Source organism: Strongylocentrotus purpuratus, unplaced genomic scaffold (genome assembly GCF_000002235.5).
Source record: "Strongylocentrotus purpuratus isolate Spur 01 unplaced genomic scaffold, Spur_5.0 spur5_scaffold_2, whole genome shotgun sequence".
In the NCBI taxonomy this organism is placed as follows: Eukaryota; Metazoa; Echinodermata; class Echinoidea; order Camarodonta; family Strongylocentrotidae; genus Strongylocentrotus; species Strongylocentrotus purpuratus.
The window spans coordinates 11,937,261-11,958,162 of record NW_022145605.1 but is presented as its reverse complement, the minus strand read 5'-3'; the positions used below and the strand labels follow the sequence as shown (position 1 = coordinate 11,958,162).

Here is a 20,902-nt window from a genome sequence, read left to right as displayed (position 1 = left end):
TAAATCAGTATTATTATTCTCATTATTATCACTTGCCCCATCATGCCAGTGTTTCAGAATAATCTTGCCACTCTTTGAACTGATATCTTTGAACACTCTCTATGTACAAATACAAAACAGTTATCTTACCAAGTTTGTTTGAAAACATGTTTACCCTCATCTGTGCATTCTCATTATACTCGTCAATGTTATGTTTCATCAACCTGAAGTTTCTTTTTTTATGTTTTCGTATATAATGTATAAAATTGTGGAATAGTCTACTCCGAAGTATTAAACATTAAGTTCATTTACTCTCTCTAAATTTAAAGTTCGCAACAAAAAAAATATTCTAAAGAGTTTGCTATATTGTCAATGCATAAGTATAATCATATACAAAATGTACTTTTGTTTCAAACTTTAAACTCTCTCTCTCTCTCTCTCTCTCTCTCCCTCTCTCTCTCTTTTTTTCATTCTTTCTTTTTGTATTGTATTTATTTCCAATCATATTAAAAAGACAAATAACATATGACATAAAACGAAATGAAACATAACAGAATTAAAAAAAATAAATTACATGTGTATATAGATTGCTTAAAAATGATTGGCTGGATTGCCCGTTCAGTGTCATAAAAATATATGACACTGTTCTTCCTGGAGGTCACTCCCCATCCTCATCCCTTTTCTCTACCATCCCGTCTCTTTCTTCCCACATGCAACATACGTATAAGTTTATCATCCCGAGCGATGATTGGTCGGTGATGGGTAACGCCTTCGACACACCTCCAAGGCACAGGTACGTCGCATTGTACACAAAATAAGGCGAACATCGTGCGATCTGCTCGTCGACCAATGAACTGCAGGGTTCCGTTCGACGTAATTTACGGATCTATTATAGCGCCTATGATTAGAGATAAAAATAAAATGAATCTAAAATATGTCATTTATATTTATTGATGTAATAAAAATATAATTTTAACGGTTTTGGGGAAGAAGTGTAGATAAAATGATATTATAATTCGAGATGAAAATTCAATATTGTGGACAAATATATTGACTGTTATCGCGCCTTCAGCATATCTTATCGTCGGAGTCTATGCGTTGTAATATTGAGAATTGGTCTCAGTCTGAGGTAGGCGTGGCCTAATGCTTGCAGACTACGTATATTTCACAATTACTGCAGACTCGGACTCGAAGTGGTCGAGACGATACTATCTTTCTCTAAATTTTGACTAAAATATCGTTAAAATGACTGCAGAAGGTTCAAAGGTTATGTGGCATCCGGATCCAAATAGAAAAACAAAGATGGATGAGTTCAGAGGGATCATTAACAGCTCTTATAACCTGAAAATCGGTATGTATTATCGTCGCCAAGGCAAAGGCCAAGTGCCACGAGCCGCATACATGCGAAGTTGGGTCATGGCACCGCACCGGCAACTCAGAGCAGCGCCGTGCCCCGACCTAGCCCACTGGAGGTTGACTGGCCTAGGCCTGCGCTGCCTTGGCATTCACCTGCCGATGGCTATGTAGAGAGCCATTACAAACAAAAACTCAGTGATAGCTCTAGCATGATTACTAGCTAGTGACTTGAGCTGAATTCTGAAAATGAAATGGCTTCACTTAAAGTTAAAGACCAGTATTGGAAATGCCTCAATTTCAAAAAATGAAATGGAAGCTCTTATTACCAATCATGTGAAAGAATGTTTTGACTAATACATGATGATAACAATTTTGCCGCGAAACCGCCTACTAATTGATATATTTGGTTAATTAGTTTATCTATTGGTGTGTGAGAGATAAATGCATGTGTCGCGCATGTGTGCGTAGTCCCATATACATCTGTCTGTGTACAGTGCTTGTAACTTTACGAAGACTGGGCCAAATTTCTTTTCATTTTGATGATTCCAGATTCCAGAACCTTGCAGTACACCCCAATACTTATAGATAAACAACCTTTTCTGATCGATTCCACAACGTTTCTTTCACAATGCAATCGCATGACCATAACTGGTCTTTATCTTTAATTTGGTGATATGGGATGAAGGCTTTAACTTCAGTTTAACAAGTTTGTGGAAGAATGCTGTCATCTCAGCACTCGGGCTTCCAGTTCTTCTTCTAGGTCTCATTGCTGCTCATTGATTGGCTTAATTGGATCATTCTTTCTATTTTTTCTTCACGCTGTTTTCTCTCTCTCACTCTTTCTTTCTGGCTCCCCTGTTCAGTGCCTTAATTCTTTGCAGCAGTCTAGTTACATTTATCAGAAGATTTGGTTTACCCTTATTTAGTGAAGTCTGATCTTGAATGCATTAACATAGGGAGCAGTGACTACTTCCTCGGACAGAGAGTCAGAGATTTTCAGTCATTGATGATTTGTGGATTAAAACTACCTTATTTTGGCTTTTCATCATGACAATAAGCATTTGTATTGTGATAACATGAAATACGATGATATCCCAAGCCTTAATTGGCATCCAAATACCTGTAAGAGTTATGTGAACATGACAACATGTTTTTGTTATCACCCATTCCGCACTCTAAAATCGGTCCAGGAGTCTTCTTTCTACTTGTGCAAAGCATTTTGAAAATGAGTCAAGAATTTATCCAAAAAATGTGTTCGTACCTGCATTTATCATCAGTTGTATCAATAAATGCTTTCCATTTGGTGATAAAAATTTTGAATACTTCCATTCTTCTGGAATGTGCTGGTACGTTCGGAAGCGTGTTTTGAAGGATTATCAAAACTGCCTCTATGAAGTGGCATCAACTGCCGGTATAAATTATTGTGCTTTGCTGTTATTGAATTTGGAATTATGTTTAGAAAGTAAAAAAAATGATTCTGGACCATAATGTCAGTGACTTTCATTAATAAAGTAACAAAATAAACCTAGTGGACTTTTGATGGTGAAGACTAATTATTGTGTTCACAAAATTATTATTTCTCTCTTTTTATGTCCTTAACAAAATTATTGTGTTCTCGCTTCATATTTACAAACAAAAAATTGATATTTCTTTTGTTTTTTTGTCAGAGTTTTTTTCTCTTTTTTTGCTCATGCACACAGTTTCCTTCCTTTGTTTTGACATCAATCTGATGCTCTTGATTTACCAAAAAAAACATGTGCAGCTCGAGAAAAGTGGGTTTAAAATTGTAAGACTTTATATTTTTCAGTGTCCAATTTACTGTCATTATTTTTCACAGGTCATTGGATTATTGTTTGACAACTTTAGTAATGTCCCTGTGAATATCAAAACAAGTGATATTACTTTAACGAGCATCCCAGTAAAATGTTATTCCTTTCATGACAATGTTGATTAATATTATGATAAAAAGTAACCATGATTATTATTATCATCACTATGATTGTTATTGTTGTTGTTGTTGTTAATATTATTATTATTACTATTATTGACTTGTAATTGTTATTTTATCTTTCAATTAATATTTGATTTCTTTGTTTTTGTTCTCCTTTGCAGAGTCATATGATGACCTGTGGCAGTGGTCCGTGGATCATTATCCTGAATTCTGGGGAGAATGTTGGAAATTTTTTGATATTGTTCATTCTCAGATGTATAGCAGGGTAAGTAATATTGTGTAGTATCAAACAAAGTTTGGATAATCACTGTAAAACCAGACATTTTCATGTACATAAAACTTTCGCGAAATGTCACCAGTGGTAAGATTTGCGATTGTTGCATGCTACATCTGTTTAATAATGAATCCCTTCTAAACAATATAAATTTTGGAACTGGGAATCGGACTACCTGAATATGCCAGGACAAACTGGTGAAATGTCATGGAGTCGTAATTATATATTTCAGTGATGGATTCATACCGTAGTTCACTTTTACATAATTTGGGAAATTCACAAAAATGTCATGCCACAAAAGTAGCTGTCATTATTAAATTATTTGCACAAAAAATTGTGTCGCAACGGCAATGGTAACTTGAAGTCTTCCAACCATCTACTCGAAAACTTGGCCAACTGAACTATTATGTTTGAATGAGTCATGAGTGCAAAGAAAGTCAATTAGGATCCTGTTTTTGACACATCTGTAGTATATTAAAGCCATCCATACACAGAGTTTGGCCAACTTGGATTTTTGTTACATGACCTGTATTTTCTTTTGTTTTGTGCTTGCATGGACAACAAAGCAATATTTACCATGTTGTGCCCAAACTAGAACTGCGTTGGCCAAACTCTGTAATATAGATAGCTCTGAGTTGATCCATATTAATGATCAAAACACTGTTGCTGCTTTAGGGGGGGGGGGGGTGGGAAAGAATGCACTGGAATTATATAGTGTACATTGTCTATGTGTAGAAAATGTCTAGATACATGTACATCTTGAGATTATTCAAAAACAAATGGTAACCATCAACTCACACTGGGGATATTTTTTACGTCATAGTGATTAGTAACCCACCTTGTAATACTTGTAGTCTACCGCTTTATGTTTACTGCAAATATGATTGAGTACACATTACCATATGACGAGAATCAATAGGAGTGTGGCTCTAGTTATTGATTTTGGTTTATTATTAGCAAGCCTACACAGAGCTTTGCTGTGTTAAAGAGTATACCGTACATGTCATACTGGGTTTACATGTATATTAAACTCCTGAAAATAGACAAGGCCACTTTAAATTAAAGGCTAGATTCTCATCAGGACCTTTAGAAAATGAAAAGCTGATCCCTTTCTTTTTTTTGTTGTTGATATTCTTCCTACTCATACAAATCCTATATGGTCAATATAAATGCAAGTTGTTTGAATAAATATTTATCACTTTACTTTTAAAATTTCCCCCAATTAAAAAAAAACAAAAAATGTTGTCAAGGGGAAAATATCAAATATAAAAGGAGGTGGGCTAAGAAAAAGGAAAGAGATATGGTCCAGTAGGCGGTATCATTAAAAACACCCTCAGATACAACTCATTTGTGTCTCATTCATAACATTTTCTATGTAGCAGTGATTATTAGATTTTCACTACTTTGTGAGTTCTTGATGTCACAATTTCTATGTGCAACAATTCTTTTTCAGATTAGCTTTGATTAGTACCACTTCATAATGTCATGATTTCCTCTTGTCACAAATCTTTCACTAAATGTCTAGGTGTCACAACTTTTATCTGTTACAGGTGGTTGATCCAAGTAAAGGGATAGACGAAGTGCCGGTGTGGTTTGAGGGCAGCAGACTCAACTTCGCTGAAAATCTTCTGAGATACCGAGATGATAGGGTCGCACTCTTTGCTGCAGGTATACATGTAACTCATCAGTGTGAAAAGTACCTTTTCTGTTTTGGAAAAAAGTGTGATTTTCTCACAGTGATAATTAAGTATTTTATTTGATGTTTTATTACGAAAGCTCATTTTCAGTTTTTCAGTTATTTACCAGTGTTATTTTTTAGCTTTCCAGAGCTAAATCGATCACTTTTCATTATTATTTGTAAAGGATTTTGAGCCAACCAGAAAAATCAGTACCTCTATGTCTTTTACTTTTGGCGAAAGTGCATGCCCAGATAACCATGCACTTGTGCATGAATGAATACACATTGAAGTATGGACAGGCTAAAACAATTGATGTACATGCAAGCTGTCTTTGAAAAATAATTTTAAGGTAAAATAGGTTGGTTTATTTTTGCTGGGAGTTTAATGTGCAATTTAATACAAAAACATAAGGATGCAATGTTGAAAGTTGAGATAACAGGTTTAATACAATTATTAACAATAAGATCAAATGGCTTAAATTCTTTCGTGGGACATAAGGGTATATTGCACAATCTTCTAGAATATTTCGATCATTGTGCCGACTCGTGAAATATGCTCATCGATCAGCTCATGAGATGTACCCTTGTATGTCAAGGCCATTCAGTAATATATAAGTGTTCGAATTGGATAGCAAAATGGCATATTTTCCCCCTTTTTTAATTTTTTGCTCAGTGGAAGGAAACAAAGAAATTGAGAGGATAACGTATGCTGAGCTGCACAGGGTTGTTGGGCAATTTGCTGCAGCTTTGAAGAAGATGGGGGTCAAAGCAGGAGACAGAGTAGTAGGTAAGTATTTTTTGAATTAGTTATCTTTGTCTCAGATTCTAAACAAAATCCTGGATTTAGCTTATACTGCAATCATAATTATAAACCTTTACGTCAGTCAGGAATCCCATGACGTTTACAAGCGGAACGCCAGTCTGATTATCAAGATATTTATGATTGGAATTCAAAATTTCAAAAACCGTTTTCCCAACAGTTTTTATAAATGTACAGTCTATTGGGGAAAATTAGTATGGTAAAACCGGTCACTCAACCATTTTTACTTTTTTGAGGCACTTCATGATCATTTTGAAGCACATTTTTTTAGGGCTTCAATATTACACCATGTCACAGATGCTGATAACATGTATTGTTAATCAATGCCTTTAAAAAGATGTTTGATAATCCAAATGTGAAAGGTGGCATCAATGAGAGAGACATGCCAAGACCTTTTCATCTTGCACTTATTAGAGTACACTGCAAGAAAGCCGGTTATTTGGGGGGCACTTTGTCCCTTGAGTTTTAGTTTATTTTTGTGTGATTTAGACTTTCTTGCCATTCTTGTGGTTTACGTTGATGAATGCAAGATGAATATCTTCAGTACGTCTCTCTTCAATGCTATTTTGATCGGTCAATCATTTCATGGAGCTCCAAATAGATCCTGCCCTTTGAGATTGCCCATGGGATGAAACTATTTAGAGCTCCAATCGGATGTTACCTATCACTGCATACTACATGTATGCGCATGTTACAACTCTCTTTCACTCTCACAATCATGTTTGTATCCATTGCTTAATAGTTTTTGGTGTTATTGGTATTTGTCTCGTTTTCAGGCTATATTCCCAACTGTGCTGTAGCAATAGAGGCCATGTTAGCAGCAGCAAGTATAGGAGCCGTCTGGAGCTCAACATCACCAGATTTTGGAGTAACCGTAAGTAAATGATCTATGACTAATTAGACCCAAAATCAGTCTCTATTGAGGGATATCATCTTTTTTATTTTAAACACTTCAAATATGTATTTGTTAGATTGTTTGCTATATGTTCTGTTTTGGTTAACAGATAACATGTAAATGAATGTCTTTGACAGATCGTTTATTTGGGAAAGGTCTGTGAATGAAACTTCTCACAATTAGGAATTATTCCCAAACTGTGTGCTGATTAATGACTTGGGTATTATGGGAACTACTGCCATCAACCATTCAAGGCTTTTAATTGATTGACCTCAGTCTGCTATCTACGTAACTATCTGTGGCTCATGGTCAAATACTGTACTTGGCCAAAGTACTTACCATAACTGAATATCAGAGTTGACGATTAAAGACCGTCTGCACTAGTTTGGCCAGGGGGATTAGACCTCCCCGCAAGGTCACTGACAGGTGGTTATCTCATCAAATGAGCTCTCAATTAACATAAGAAAAAGGGGTTCATTGGGGGGGGGGGGGGGGCAACGGGTACCGCTTAGGCATTGTTGGCTATATAGAGGGCAAAAGTAGATCAAGTAGTGCAGTCCCGCTTTAAAGTACATGTGCATGACTTTCATCTAGGCCCATGCAGTACTGAGTAAGGTAATGGTAATTCTGACTTCAATATTGAATTGAATACTGGGCATGATTAAGAAATAAATCTCTTATCTTATTTTATCATTCTCTCTTTCGATTATTCTCAGGGTGTGTTGGACAGGTTCAAACAGATCAAGCCCAAGGTCATCTTCTCCGTGGACGCTGTGGTCTATAACGGCAAGACCCATGACCACCTGGCCAAGCTGAAGCAGGTCGTAGAGGGCCTCCCAGAGCTGGAGAAGGTCGTTGTCATTCCCTACGTCAGAGCCCCAGCTGAACTTGACCTCTCAGACATTCCAAACAGGTGAGGTCATCCTTTTTGGTTGTGACAGCTAGTGTAAGGTCTGAACCACCTGGTGCATAGACTACTCCATATGAGCAATGTGAAAAGATGCGTGTGTGTGTGTGTGTGTAATCGGGTTTTTACAGACGTGTATCAATCAGATATGATTATTTACGTCTGGGGACTGACTTTTTAACGTCACCATCCGAAAAACTTGACTCAGTTTCGAACCTGCGCCATCGGCTGAATCAGTTTATAACTTCCATTGTTAGCTGGATTACAGGCGCATATGCCACAACACCCCGTCTTATGGTCACTATGTAGGCTTGAAGCAAGTCACCTTATATTTGTTGAAGCATCAAGATAGAGTCTATGCTTGATACTTAAAGTAGATTACCTGTTTTCACCTTACATGTATAACTCTTTATCTGCAAGTCAAACAATAAGAAGGATACAAAGGTGAGAGAGAGAGAGAGAAAGAGGATAACGATATGGATATTCGCATATTCAAAATTCAGACAGTGATTTATACACTTTTGAATTTATTCTTGCAGTCTGAATTTTTACTTTTTGCAGCGCATTTACCTCCGAATTCTTAAAGTCCGGTCAGGAGATGGATGGGTCCTATCCTCTGCTGGAGTTTGAACAGCTACCCTTCAACCACCCTCTCTTCATCATGTATTCATCCGGAACCACAGGGGCGCCAAAGTGCATGGTCCACTCCTCAGGGGTAAGTTTTGACCACACCCTTTATTTATCAAATCGTTTTGAGGACTGTGATATTTTTAAAATTTTTGTTGGGGGGGGGGGGGTTATAATTCAAATCTGTTTAGTGATACGTTTGCAAAACAGAGTATCAGTGGCAAAAAATTGTTTAATCAGAAAGTATTTCCTCATTTTTTTTTTCGATAAAAATAGTTGTGCTTTTCTTGTATTTATTAAATTGTGGAGCAGAGAATTAGTGAAGACAGGACAAGCTTTGTTGAAAATGCAAGATCAAAGGTATATTGGCAAGATAAGTTTATATTTCAACAGATCTATTGTAAAAGATGTGCTTTCTTGTAATACAAATTGTTTAGACAGAATGTTGCATATGGTTTTCTCATTTTTGTTGGCGATGTGGGGTCAATGCACTTGTCCTTCTGGTATCAGTTTGTAAAGACTATTGCAGCAAATATGATATAGATGAAGAGGAAAGTTTTGTTATTGATTTTTGTCATGGTTTATTTTATCCACAATTTCAACTAGTAATGATACATTTTTCTTGTTAATTTAGGGCACTCTCATTCAGCATCTGAAGGAGCACATTCTCCATGGTAACATGAGGAGAGAAGACAACATCATCTATTATAGTACGGTAAGACAACCGGTAGCCATTTCTCAAAACCGTTGTAAATCTAACTTCTTGGACATCCCATTGAGTAAGAGAGTTAATGGAGGGAGGGAGGGAGGGAGGGCATGAAAGGGATGAAAAGTATCGGGAAGGAAGAAGAGAATGGAAAAGGAACAAAGACAACATTTGTATATGTATAAAAATATAAAACCATACACATCTTTTTCATGAGTGCATAAACAGCAAACATTTTAATGGGGTCGACACTAACAAGTGCTTGGAATACATAGGTGCCCGGAATACAAAACAACAAGTGCCCAAAATCTAAGTCTAGGGTGGACCCAAAATATTTCAAAATGTGAACAAAGAGCTCATGCAAACGGCCTCTAAAAAGTTCAATCTGGATCTCTTCCAAAAAGATTTAAAGTTAAAAACCCTTTAATATTCTATGAATATTTTGTTCTTGTCTCAGACTGGTTGGATGATGTGGAACTGGCTAGTCTCTGGGTTGGCTGTAGGCAGCGGTATAGTCCTGTACGATGGTTCCCCATTAGTTCCAGGACCCAATGTCCTTTGGGACCTGATAGACATGTTAGAGTAAGTATGTTAGACTTGTTTTGAAACTGCATTTTAAAAATTACATAGATTGTGTGATGTATGATTTGTTTCTGTTTTGCTTTCCATAATTTGTGTCATTTAAAAATGACCACGTAAAACAAGAGTAAAACCTTGTAAGTCGTTGAGTAGTATAAAGCCTCGTTCATATTTGGCACGGCATATCTGACATATAAGTGTTATAAACTTCACATTTTTGTCTTATAAAACAGAGCTAAGTGAATATGAATAGGACCTTTGTTGTGCACAGTTACTGTTCATTTGCGCGTTAAGAAACCACCTTTTTTTTTCTAGTGGCAGTTTACTGCATCATATTTGAACGAGCCCTTAAGGATCATGGTATATCTATGGCGGAAGTGAGATGATTCACTGGGATAATTTACATGTCCTAGCATTCCGTGCACAGTATTATCAATGTCATTCATATCTCATTAACCCCATTTGCATCCGTTGTTCAATCTTTATACTTTTTGTCTCATCAATTTTTATCTATTCTCATTTTTCTCCCTTTATTTCCCTTCCATTTTATCATCTTCCCCTTTCTCAATCTCAATCTTTATTTCCTTTCTGTTTCCTTCTCTCTGTTTCTTTATTTCTCTGTCTCTCTCTACTGCAATCTCTTCTTTTGCTCTCGTATCTTAATTTTCCTCTCAACTTCCCTTTTTTCGCCCCTTCTCTTTTTTCGCCCCTTCTCTTTCTTATGCTCTCTCTCTTCTTCATTCATTATCTCTCTTTGACTCTCTCTCTCTCTCTCTCTCTCCCTCTCTGGCCCTCTTAATCTTGTTTTCCTCTCAATCTGATCCTTTCTGTTCCTTTCTGTCTTTTTCTCTCTCTCTTTCCCTCTATTTTCTTTGTCATTCCCTCCATTTACCTCTCCCTCTTACTCTCATCTTCTCCCACCCCTTCCCCCTACATTAACCCTGCAGTATCTCCATCTTAGGAACCGGTGCCAAATGGCTGTCTGTACTGGAAGATTTAGGAGTACATCCAAGTAGGTTTATATATATCATTATCCTTACATTTATTAGATCAATGGAGGTGTCTATTTCACCGGGCATCGTTTCATTAAACCGTCATAAGTACAAGTTCACAGACAACCCATTGAAATTTGTGTATAATTAAGATTTAAATGCATTTCAAGGAGTTGTGGGCTGATGCTACATGAAGAATCGGTTTCCATATGTTTACAGGTTGTACAGTCTGAAGATGTGATTGATGGTTGAAAGTATATGTTTATGAATAGGGTCTGATGAAGAAGTTGGGGTGATATTGTTCTGTGCTTTGAAACAAGCATGTAGTGACGAGTATCTTGAATACCACACGTTTCTGTCAGGGCAACCATTGGATTATGTCTGACTACCATATTTAGAGAAGGAAAAACACTAGGCGTTATTGAATGTGTTTGACTTTTTGTCTTTGTAACAGGAAAAACACACAGACTTGAGAAGCTTCATACGATATTGTCAACCGGTTCACCTTTAACCCCTGCATCGTATGACTATGTGTACTCATGCGTGAAGGATGATATTCTGCTGGGCTCAATAACAGGTATTAATCCCTTTTGATTGATGCTATCTTGTACAGTAATATTTAGTGATTTTACACGAGTGATAATGGACCAATTTTCCTAAAATGATAATTTTTGGACCAATGTGAGCTATCAAATAAGAACAAAATAAATACACTTTAAGACTTTTTTGACAGATGAGATTTGATAGCTCGTTAACACATGATGTGGGAATTATACTGCAGCATTGTGGGACCTGTAAGCGAATGGAAAGTGGTGGTGACGAAATAAAGAAGCTGTCTGCAACAGATGTCCTACACGTTCTCATGCACAGATCTGTGTTATATGAGAACTTTCAACGATGTTACCGAGTCACTTTAAGATCATTATAAAAAAAAAGAAAACAGGGCAGTTTACCATGTTTCAAGTTATCGATCCTTTACTTTGCTTATTCTTTATAGGTGGGACTGATCTGATCTCATGCTTTGCCGGTCAGAACTGGACTGTTCCGGTTTACAGAGGAGAGATCCAAGCCAGGAATCTAGGCATGGCTATTGAATCTTGGAGTGAAGAAGGTATATAGAAACCTGAAGCTAAGCACACACTACTTGATCCTCCTGTGGTTATATTAGATATGGAAATCTTATTAACCACCATCCTCCTGATTTAGGCTCTAAATAACGAAGCGATTAATATTCAGATCCTCAATCAATAAGATTTTGATACTTCGTATTAAAGGCCATTGAAAATTCTTCAAAAATGTTATCATAGTCAGATCATATAGTGTGCAGTTGGATTCAGATAACAATTGTTTGTCTCTTTGATATATTTTGTAGCATTGATGTTATATTGTTTCATTTCTTGGAAAGTAATTTGATACATTGTAATAATCTATATACCGAGTTTGCATTTGTAAAACCTAGGGATTGAAAAATATTTGTTATGCTACTTGGTAGTGATATTGTTGTTATCATTATTATTATTACTTGTAGTAGTGGTAGTGGTAGTGATAGTAGTAGTGTGGTGGTGGTGGTGGTGGTGGTGCTATCCACCGTGGGTGGTTATACCACTGCACATTTACATGAATGATTATATCATTAGTGGTGCTTAGGATTGCCATTTTAAGACCATGTGTACAGTATTTTTTTAGGCTCATTCAGCATATGAAGCACTTGCCATGTATTTTACACATTAAAAAAAATGTGGCATTTTTTTGCGGCGGATTACTGCACCATATCTGAACAAGCCTTTATGCAGGGGAAAACATACTTTAAAAATTTGGGGGGCTACTTTTCAAGCTTGCTTGCATGAAAATAACACTCTTTAATTTGTTTGCATTGAACTCTATGCACATTTTTTGGGGCTCTTTTATGACTTTCGGGGGCTCTTTTTAGCATTTCAGCGGCTAATTTGCCCCGAGTCCCCGTGTATTTGTGTCACTGTCTTTATGCCATGTTTCTATTCACTCCCTTAGGCAAACTTGTATATGGAGAAAGTGGAGAACTGGTCTGTACCAAACCATTCCCATGCATGCCAACTCACTTCTGGAATGATGCTGATGGATTCAAATACAAAAAGGCTTACTTTGCCAAATTCAGTGGTAAGTTGGTAGCAAAATTATTGACTTCTGTGCTTAAAGCGATACTGAACTGATGAGCTTTTTGCCTAGCGTACTGTTTATTGCACAGCACCATCTCATGGCCAAGTTGCCAACAATGCGTAACCAATAGGTAATTCCCACTTAACAGACAGAGAATTTGATACAAGATCAACAGCGCAGCTAGGGAAGCAGCGACTTACAGAACCATACTGCTACAGCTGACCTGAGATGGTGCTAGAGGGGATTTTGCAGTAGTGCTTCTAGTACAGTATGGCTTTAGGGTAATTATATTGGGATATATAAATTAAAATTGGGGAAGATGAAGAAGGTGGTAATGATGGAGTTAAAGGTGTACAGGTGCAAGAAAGAGAACAAGAGAGGGACAATATGTACAGATACAAAATGGATAAATTATTTGGGAGGGGAGAGGGAGGGAGATAGAGAGAGAGAGTGAGTAGGACATGGAGTTGGAGGGGGAAAGAAAAAAATGAAAGATACATGGAGAGAACAGGCTTGGGGAAGGCAAACAGACGGAGAAGAGGACAAAGAGAGACCAAAATGGAAAGATAGACAGACAGAGAGACAAAGCTCTCAAAAGATATAGAACGACAGGGGAATAAGTTAGAAGGATGCCTTTCTCTGGAAATCGGATAGACACAGAAGTGGCACAGTTCATACAAAAATTAGATTGTCTGGAATATAGCCATAATTCTCTTATAACTCTTGTTTTCTCCTGTATATTTTAGGCGTGTGGGCCCATGGTGATTTCTGTACGATCAACCCTAAGACAAAAGGCATCTACATGCAGGGAAGGAGGTAAGACTGAGACATCACTTTGAAATGTTTGTTTTTAATCATAAATGCAAATCTGGAAATGCAATGTACTGGATCAAGTGTGAGCATGGATAAGTGAAAGTAGAATTTAGAGTTTAGGGATTGCTTAGGTTCTTGCACTAAAAAATTTATATTTGTATTTTATTTTTTCCTTACTTACAGTGACGGGACTCTGAATCCCAATGGTGTTCGATTTGGAAGTTCAGATATATACAATATTGGTAAGTTACAGGCACAGCATTTTTAGTTTCAGTTTTCTCTTTGATCGGTTGATAATCTTACAAATAAAAACATTTGACAAGTGTATTTGTATTTAATTTCCCTGCATATTGACACAAAAACATATGATATACAATATATGCCAGTGTTGACTGCACTTCCTTAAAACTAAAGGTCTTCAGTAATCTGGGGTCTATAGTGTGCTCCGAGAGGTTTTTTGTTTGTCTGTAGGATAGCACAGTGTATTATCTCATGGTGATGTTTTCATTCTTTACCCATCAAAAGATGGCAGCTTAAGCTACTACCTGTATAGAAAGACCACCTGACTGTAAAGATCAGAATATATTGTACCCCTTGAAGATAAACTTCCAAGAAAATGTCTATAAAAGTAAGCTGTACATGAAGACCAGCTGTCAGTAGAGACCACCAATCTCGTCTCCTATGAGAAGTTTTTGTATAGTGGTTTCACTGTGTTCTTCTTTTTCATCATCTTCAATTCTTTCTCCTCCTTCTTTGTCATTCTCCTTCTCCTCCTCCTCCTCCTTCTCCTCCTCCTTCTCCTCTTTTTCTTCTTCTCCTCCTCTTTTTCTTCTTCTCCTTCCTTTTCTTCTTCTTCTTCTTCTCCTGCTTCTTTTTCTTCTTCTTCTTCTCCTGCTTCTTTTTCTTCTTTTTCTCCTTCTCCTCCTACTCCTTCTTTACTTTCTACTTTTTCTTTGTCTCCTATTTTTTTCTTCATTTCTCTTTTTTTCTTCTTCTTCTACTTCTTCTTCTTTTGCATCAGTTGAACATCTGAAGGAGATCCAGGACAGTCTGTGTGTGCCTCAGAGGAATGCTCTCAATGAGGAGAGGGTCATTCTCTTCCTTAAGATGGCACCAGGAATGACCTTTGACCCGCAACTGGTCAAGCGGGTCAAAGTTGAGATCAGGTCCGAACTGTCGGCCCGCCATGTGCCTGCCCTTATCTTGGAGACCAAAGACATTCCAGTGAGTTCAACATACTTCTTAATATGGTAGTTCTGTCAGAAGGGACCAATCTCTCAGAAACAATTAACTTGATATGTTTGGGATGCCATACTGGTATATCATTTTTTCAATTTATCAGCTTCAAATTTTATTTCTGTAAAGAGATATTGCATGTTAAAAACACTCCAGATGAAGGTAAAATTGATTTGTGTAGACTACGTAGTGGAGTAGACTCGTATAAGCTTGCACTAGTTCAGAGATGCTGACTCTCAACGTGCTTTTTGTGCAGGCCTTAATATGAAAGAATCCCCCCCATGTTCCCTGTCTTGTTTGCTTTTGTATTTTACAGCACTTCTCATGTAGGTGATATTAATAATATTCCGCTTTTATATAGTGCTTAATACAAATGTCTCTAAGCGCTTTACAGATATATACTATTTACAACAATACTGATATTGTTGAATTTCTTTTCTATTTTCTGTTCTAGTACACCATCAGCGGTAAGAAAGTGGAGGTTGCTGTTAAGAGGATCATTGCCGGTCAGAAGATTGTCCAGAGGGGGGCATTCTCGAATCCTGACTCACTCGATCTATACCAAGATATACCAGAACTCCAAGGTATTTATATTTTAAAACCGAAAAGAACCTTTGCGCACTCCGGGAAACTTTCACAAATTTTGCAAGTGGTCCAGATTCGCAAGAGTTTCATTCTGTAAAATGAGTGAACTTGATCTCAACACTGAATATTTGCAATTGTGGAAAAAATATGCCATAAATATAATATCAAATGTATTAGTTAATTAGTAAAGAATTAATGTAAATTAGTAGCACAAAAAATGTATCATAACATTTTTTCCAACACGCTCATTTGGAAGTGTAAAATATAAAGGAAATCATGTCAAGGAGAAAGTTGCCTCTTTTAATGTTTTCTGAGTGCTTTTTGTAAATAAATTCAGGGAAAATGTTCAAGAAAAGCCTAAATTTAATGTTTCATGGCCTGAGTACTTTAATAGCTTATGTGAACAGCCCCATCAGTTTGAAAATATGGCGTGTTAATAGTTGGAGGGATTTCAGTGTTGAGTTAGATCATTTGCCCCTACCTCACAACAGAATATTTCAAAATCAAATTTAAGACACAAATCAGATCTCAATCTTTCATTTAAATATTCTACCTGCAATACCACCCACATCTCACCATAACTACGGTATATGAAGTTAAATGAGTTCATTAAATGAGTTCGCAGATTCTTAACACCCAGGTTGCTTATTTCGGCAATTGCTGGCAAAAAGCATGTTAGACAGACACTGCGCATACACTTATCTTTGTAAACACTGACAAACACTGGCCACATTATTCTAAAGTGATGTTTTTTATCATTGAATTTCTCCTCATCTTTCTTGTTTTTGTTGTTGTTGTCTTTTTTCTTTCTTTTTTTTCCTTCTTATTTCTCTATGTAACTTATTCTAATTCTATATCCCTCTGCGCCTCAGAATAGTTTACTAGATCGATGGCGCATAACTAATGCTGTATTATCATTATTATTATTACCAAGGTTATGCAAAACCAGTCAAGAACCCTGGTCCTCCTATGTGTGGTGAAATCAAGGCCAAGAAATCGATGGTTCTCCAGAGCAGCACATCCACTTCCAGCATCGACTCTACCTCACCAGAAAACTGAACAGTCGGTATTCAAACCAACGTGCCGTTATTAAACCTCAAAGTCTATATTGAGTGATAATTTCTGGCATTTAACACTTGATATATTAAGAACAGTGCATGCATCCATTTCCAGCATTGCATGAACCGACCTCACCAGAAAACTGAATTGTCTGTATTCAAACCAGCGTGCCGAGTTGCGATAGATCCAGATGTTTGTGAGCGCTGCTTCCTAGTAACTTGTAACAGATATAGCACAAAATGCCCATGGACATGTTACTAAATGTTAACAGTTTAACACGTCTGTGCTCTTGGAGGCTCAACGAATCTAGTTAAGATATTTACAGAAGCTTATAATCATATACTCTCAAGTCTAAACTTGGGTCATGTCTGTTTGTTGTAAACCAATTGGATTAAATGTTTCCTGCGAAACATGTTACATTTTCTGTGGAGGGAAATGCCCATGTATTTTTTGCATACCTTCTCATCATGGTCCAATATTCATATTGTTGAGAACTTGTGATAGCTGCAATGTGTTAACAATTATTTATTTCTTATTCAGTTGATTCAGTGTTAAGCAATATCTTGTTTTATGAAAAATGTATATACTGAGAGGAAGTTCAGGTAAATGTAGTGTTCTAGAAATGTGTGTAGAAGGCTGATAGTTTTTGTCATGTAGGTGATTTTTGTTTGGCTTTATTATCTCTGTGGTATTAACATTCTTCATAAAACCATTTTGAATGTGTGCTGTAAGTCCTTTAGTACAGTTTTGATTGTCAATTTATGATTTGTGGAAACTTACATGTATTCTCCTCTTGTACATAAACTACCAGATGATGTTTTATTTTATTCTGTCCATGTACATATGCATTATCTTTAAGACAAATTGCAAAGGCAAACTAAAAATGTATGGCTTATAGAATCCCTTTGCTATGGCTTTTTAAATGGTATGTGTAAAAAAAGAACAAATTCTTCATTCATAAAGTAGATTTTTGAATTGTTACATGTGTAGAGTAGTTTCCTGTTCTTATATGTTCTTTCAGAGGCCAACTTCTAATTTTTGCATAATTCCTATGCAACTGTTTGATAAGCCTTATAGCATTGAAATTGATTTGCAATTTCTGCTTCAAATCTCTGCTGCCTCTGTAATCTCATATGTTCAGATTTCATATCGGTACAATTATTATCATCAATTTGGAAACAATATATATATATATGTATATAGGACCAGCAAAGAATTCTACTCACTATAATTTGTGTGTCTTTGAGACTTTGAGGTACAAGACCAACTATTTATGTCCATAAGATCAAATATTTTTGTCAGGAAGTCTAAATGTTTCAGTCTTGTGGGCATTGTGTGTGATGAACACTTAGAAAAGTTGAGGATTTATCTTTTGAATCCTTCCGTCATTTAGGCTCTCAGCAGTAGGTTTGCAATATTGATGGAGAAAGTGTGTGAAATTCTTTTTCTTTGTCTGGTAATCTCCACAGGGCTATGCAGCCTATCATGGGGATAATAGCTGAAGATTGCAAGCGGTGAGGCATTAGATGCCTGAGGAGTAGTTTGTGGCTGTTCTCAGAAAAATAGAAAACAATCAGTAAGAAATTTGAGAAGATATATATATGGTTATGTATGTGATCTTATTGTATTACCTGTTTATTTTGTGGAAGCCTATAGAGACCATTCTCGTCTTATTTTTTTGAATATTCCCTAAGTTTTTTCGCCAATCACATGCAGCTTTTACTTCTGTGTCTCAGCTGAATACCGGTATGCTGTATATTACAAGATGATTTCCCAATGATTTGTCAGAAATGCAATTCAAATTTACACAAAGCAGCTAATTTTCTCTCTCTACATTCAGTAGCAAATAGAATATGAACAAATATATGATAATGGAGGAGAATACAATGCAGATTAATATGTGTATTCATTAACAAGGAAAGTCATTCAGATGTATACTTCTACACAGTGTGTGTGTGTGTATGACTGTGTTTATGTCTCAGTATTACTGTTTTGATGATGTCTTTAGATGAAGAATGAACATATCAAAATTAGATTTTTTTTTTTTCTTCATGAAATTTATTTTACATGGGTTTCCTGAATGCTTTCATTAAAAAGTTTTCTATTCATTTTCTTATGCCTTTCTATCTTTCTCTTCTATGTGTTTCTGTCCATCTCTCTGTCTGTCTCCCTCTCTATCTCTATTTACCCCCCCCCCTTCCCTCCCTCCCTCCCTCCCTCCCTCTCTCTCTTTCCCCCTCCAACCCCAACCCCTACCCCAAGTCCTGAGTGATATGCATCTAATTATCCATCTTAAAATGCCCATTGGTCTATTATTTGGGTATTTATTATGAATTTCAGATGATAGATTCATGAAAGGTTACATGATTATTAAAGGAAAGATAAGATCATTTCTTTCTTCCACATTTCTTCAGTAACTGATTGGGCCGAGGAAAATAATATGATATCTATGTGATATAGTTTATGTTTCTGAAATAATGTGTGATTATTGTTGTAGCATGCATGTCATATAGGTAGTTTGATGAATTAATATTATCTTTTGTTTCACCATATATTACTAATGTCTTTAGTAAGAAAACATTGAAGAGATGAATATTATTTTTAATAAGTATTTTTCTCCAAGATGTATTGCATTCAGCTGAATAAATATAATGTGAACTACTGAAAACCGTATGTGTATTTGGTGTCTCTTTTTTGTTGTAAATGTCTGTTGTTTTAGATATAGGGTTATAGGTAGGAACAAAATCTTGGGTTAGATTTATTGAAATTGAAATTAAAATTGAAAATGAATAGAGAGAGAGAGAGAGAGAGAAATGAGTTGTCAAGAAGAGGCAGGAGCCTGCAATATAAATTGTTCATAATCTTAACTCTTCCAAGTTTGAATTAAAGGTTGGGTTATTTTTTATTTCCTATAATCTGTGCTGATCTTCCTTCAAATATGAAGAATCTCAATCACAAAAATCTGGCCCTAACGTGCCCAATGTACACTTCGAACCATGCACTGACTTATTATCTTTTATGTTAATTACTATAGTAACTTAGGTAGAGGTATATCAGGGAGAAAATGAAAGTCGGCTCCCTGCATGGGTATATATATATTCCCCCAGCTATAGGGAATTGTAAATTGTAGCTAGAACAATTCCCAGTGTTCAATGTTTTTACATATCAGTAGAAATCAGGAAATTAGGACAGGAAAAATATTGCTCAATTAATTTGTCATAAAAAAATTGACACAACTTCCCACTGACACAAACATGGGCGCATGTGCCATGCCTGTCAGCTAGGCTTTGGGAGGGTATGGGCAACGCCCTTTATGTTAAAGGGCGGATTGAAAACAATATCGTCTTCATAATTATGAAACGAGATAGAAAGGTAAAATCTTTGCTGCACCAGATGACGGGACCACATCAAAACCCGAATGTAAAATTATGTATATATATATATATATATATATATATATATATATATATAATCTATCAATCTATATCTAGGGTCTATTTAACACAAAGAGCAGACATACACCGGTAATGCACCTCCGATATTATAACGTTTGCAGGTAGCCTAGATCCTGGCCCCCGGGCCTGGCCGTGCCTGGATCACGCTAAAGTTGAAAACAAAATGCACGTGCAATTTTCGGATAAACAATTTGCGTGCGAGAGCAAACAGTGCAGTGCGTGCGATCAAGAAGTTGCTAGCGGTACCGTACCCTGCCCAGTTACCGCCCCCCTGTTACCAGTGGCTTATTAGACACAACGGCCGTCTTCCATCGCCCGAGTTTCTACGGTGCGCAATGAAGGCGTGCGACTAACTTGCCTATAGCAGCATACACGTTGTAAGGAACATGTGCACGAAATATGGTACACTGTCGATCGCCCATTTAACGGAGATACGCGAATGACGTCACTGTGCAGCAGTCAGCTATGCGCTTATTTAGGTGTGAATCAACCTTTTTAAAAAAACATCAAGTTCCTATTCAAAACGATCAGAAAAAAAATATGGTGGAAATTTTACTTTTGTTTAAAGAGATATGGAAGTTTAAATTCCTGATGTTTTACCTGAGCAAATTTCTTGCGAAAATTATTATTTATAAAAAAGTTATCGAGGCTTGAACTCGGCCATGTCGCCCTGTGATGCCCCTGCCCTATTTCCGCCCACTCAAACACACGCGCTAGTTCAGTGTATGTACCGTGCGTTGTTTATGCTCTAACAGAGAAAAGGTTATCTGCCCGTGTTTTTTAGTCTATTTGTGTGTTTTTAGGTCTGCGGTTGGTTTTTTGAAAGTGCACACTTCATTGTCTTTTTTCCATGA

At 36.6% G+C, this 20,902-nt stretch overlaps 1 protein-coding gene across 1 annotated transcript; it reads left to right on the top strand.

Annotated features, from left to right (window-relative positions):
* The first annotated feature begins 1,144 nt into the window (after positions 1 to 1,144).
* LOC590598 (acetoacetyl-CoA synthetase) lies at positions 1,145 to 19,261 on the top strand. Its single transcript, XM_790196.5, has 18 exons — positions 1,145 to 1,330; positions 3,448 to 3,551; positions 5,111 to 5,228; positions 5,912 to 6,025; positions 6,835 to 6,932; positions 7,670 to 7,866; positions 8,422 to 8,575; positions 9,122 to 9,202; positions 9,651 to 9,775; positions 10,720 to 10,784; positions 11,219 to 11,341; positions 11,762 to 11,875; positions 12,775 to 12,900; positions 13,647 to 13,716; positions 13,897 to 13,955; positions 14,735 to 14,937; positions 15,404 to 15,533; positions 16,469 to 19,261. The coding sequence occupies exons 1-18, from the start codon at positions 1,225 to 1,227 to the stop codon at positions 16,591 to 16,593; spliced, it is 2,112 nt and encodes a 703-aa protein (XP_795289.2). The 5' UTR covers positions 1,145 to 1,224; the 3' UTR covers positions 16,594 to 19,261.
* The last annotated feature ends 1,641 nt before the right edge of the window (positions 19,262 to 20,902 follow it).